At 32.4% G+C, this 2,000-nt stretch overlaps 1 protein-coding gene across 1 annotated transcript in view; it reads left to right on the top strand.

Moving 5' to 3' along the window:
• Positions 1-503, top strand: part of LOC101501768 (large ribosomal subunit protein P1-like) — a 28,248-nt gene extending 27,745 nt beyond the window's left edge. Inside the window, exon 2 of the mRNA XM_027332825.2 lies at positions 249-503. Coding sequence (XP_027188626.1) covers positions 249-503 — 255 coding nt within the window. The remainder of the gene's footprint in view (positions 1-248) is intronic.
• Positions 504-2,000: the final 1,497 nt, after the last annotated feature.

Here is a 2,000-nt window from a genome sequence, read left to right as displayed (position 1 = left end):
AAAGAATACTGACCAGTAATTCCTTGGATGAATTTGTCTCAGTAGTCTTTCATTCTTAAACTCTAAGTTCACAACACTACATTGATCATCATCAACTCCAAACACTACACTGATGCGTCTACTGCATCTTGATTCTCCACAATGACGGAATCACAATCACCGTTAGTTTATTATCTTCCATTTAATCATCTTTCTAATTTACCAAATTCATTTTCGGATCTCTAATTTCTTTGCTTTTTTTTTTGTAGGCGGAGAAGATTAACACTATCTTGAAGGCTGCTGGGGTCACTGTCGAATCATACTGGCCAAGCTTATTCGCCAAACTTGCTCAGAATAAGAGCATTGACGATCTCGTTTTGAACGCTGGCGCTGCCGGTGGTGCCGCTGTTGCCGTATCTGCTCCTGCCGCTGCTGCTGGTGGTGGAGCCGCTGCAGCTGCCGCACCTGCTGTCGAGGCCAAGAAGGTACTGTTAGTAATGCTTTATATTAGGTTTTTGTCTTAAGGGTTATATTTAGTAATGATATATTATTGATTGATGTTTTAACCTAATACTATTGAAACTTCAATTGTAAATTGAAATTTGTGTACATTTTCAAGTTTGGATGATCATTTCATAGAGGCTTTGTTGAATGTAGTGTTAAATGTATACCTCGATGTTCAACAGATTAGACAATAATTAGTGGGGTTTAATTTTTTTTAATGCGGGTAGACTGTAACCCTTTTAGATGTATAAAGACATGAAATAGACTTAATAGTTTTTTAGAACACATAGAACATATTATTTGTGCTTGCTGTATTTTTTTTTATACTTGTCACTTTTATTTACCGAGTCCTGTTTCTGGTTTCTCTGAGCCCAGTTCGGAATATTTATATGTAAACCTACTGTTAAATTTTGTAATTTCGTTGTCTGAACGACAACAAAGATATTAATTGCTTTATGGTAACAAGATTGTAATTTGATTGTTGTAGTTTCATTGAAATTTGGGAATTCAACTATCAATTGTAGCTTAATAGTTCTTTGAGTGTAATTATCCACAATTAGTAATAGTATTTTTGGGTATTATTTGGCTCTCACATTAATTGAGTTTAATGTAGTATTATTATAGGTTATGCAGTTCGTAATCAGCACTTCACAGACTTTACTAACTGCATATTGTATATTATACTAAAAAACTCTTATGTTCTTCAATGCCCAAAAATGTAAGCTTTTTTCTGAATGTCCTCTTCATTTTGTTCACCACGTGTGTGTATTACTTTATTTGATAACTCTATTTTATTATATGAATGTGAATGGTGAATGGTGAATGGTTTAGGGTTTAGGGTGCTAAGACTCACTTAGATAAACAATTTATAAAACAAAACAAGTGTCTCCAGAAAACACTCCTGGAAAGGAGTACAAGTCTGGATTGACAAACTAAAAAGAAAAACCTAATCAAACAAACTAAAGCCCATGTCATCGTCACTTTCTTCCTTTGCCTCTTCCTGCAAACACAAAATATGAAGCACATTCAGTTACTTATATACAATATCATATTAAGACTGCATCAAGCTATAAGTTTTTTAGTACAATATACAATATGCAGTTAATAAAGTCTGTGCAGTGCTGATTACGAACTGCATAACCTATAATAATACTACATTAAACTCAATTAATGTGAGAGCAAAATAATACCCAAAAAATACTATTACTAATTATGGATAATTACACTCAAAGAACTATTAAGCTACAGTTGATAGTTGAATTCCCAAATTTCAATGAAACTACAACAATCAAATTACAATCTTGTTACCATAAAGCAATTAATATATTTGTTGTCGTTCAGATAGCGAAATTAAAAAATTTAACAGTAGGTTTACATATAAATATTCCGAACTGGGCTCAGAGAAACCAGAAACAGGACTCGGTAAATAAAAGTGACAAGTATAAAAAAAAATACAGAAAGCAAAAAAATTTGTTTTTATGTTTTCTAAAAACTATTAAGTTCTTTTCATATCTTTA

Source organism: Cicer arietinum, chromosome 3, assembly GCF_000331145.2.
Source record: "Cicer arietinum cultivar CDC Frontier isolate Library 1 chromosome 3, Cicar.CDCFrontier_v2.0, whole genome shotgun sequence".
NCBI lineage: Eukaryota > Viridiplantae > Streptophyta > Magnoliopsida > Fabales > Fabaceae > Cicer > Cicer arietinum.
This window is presented reverse-complemented; position numbering and strand designations above follow the sequence as displayed.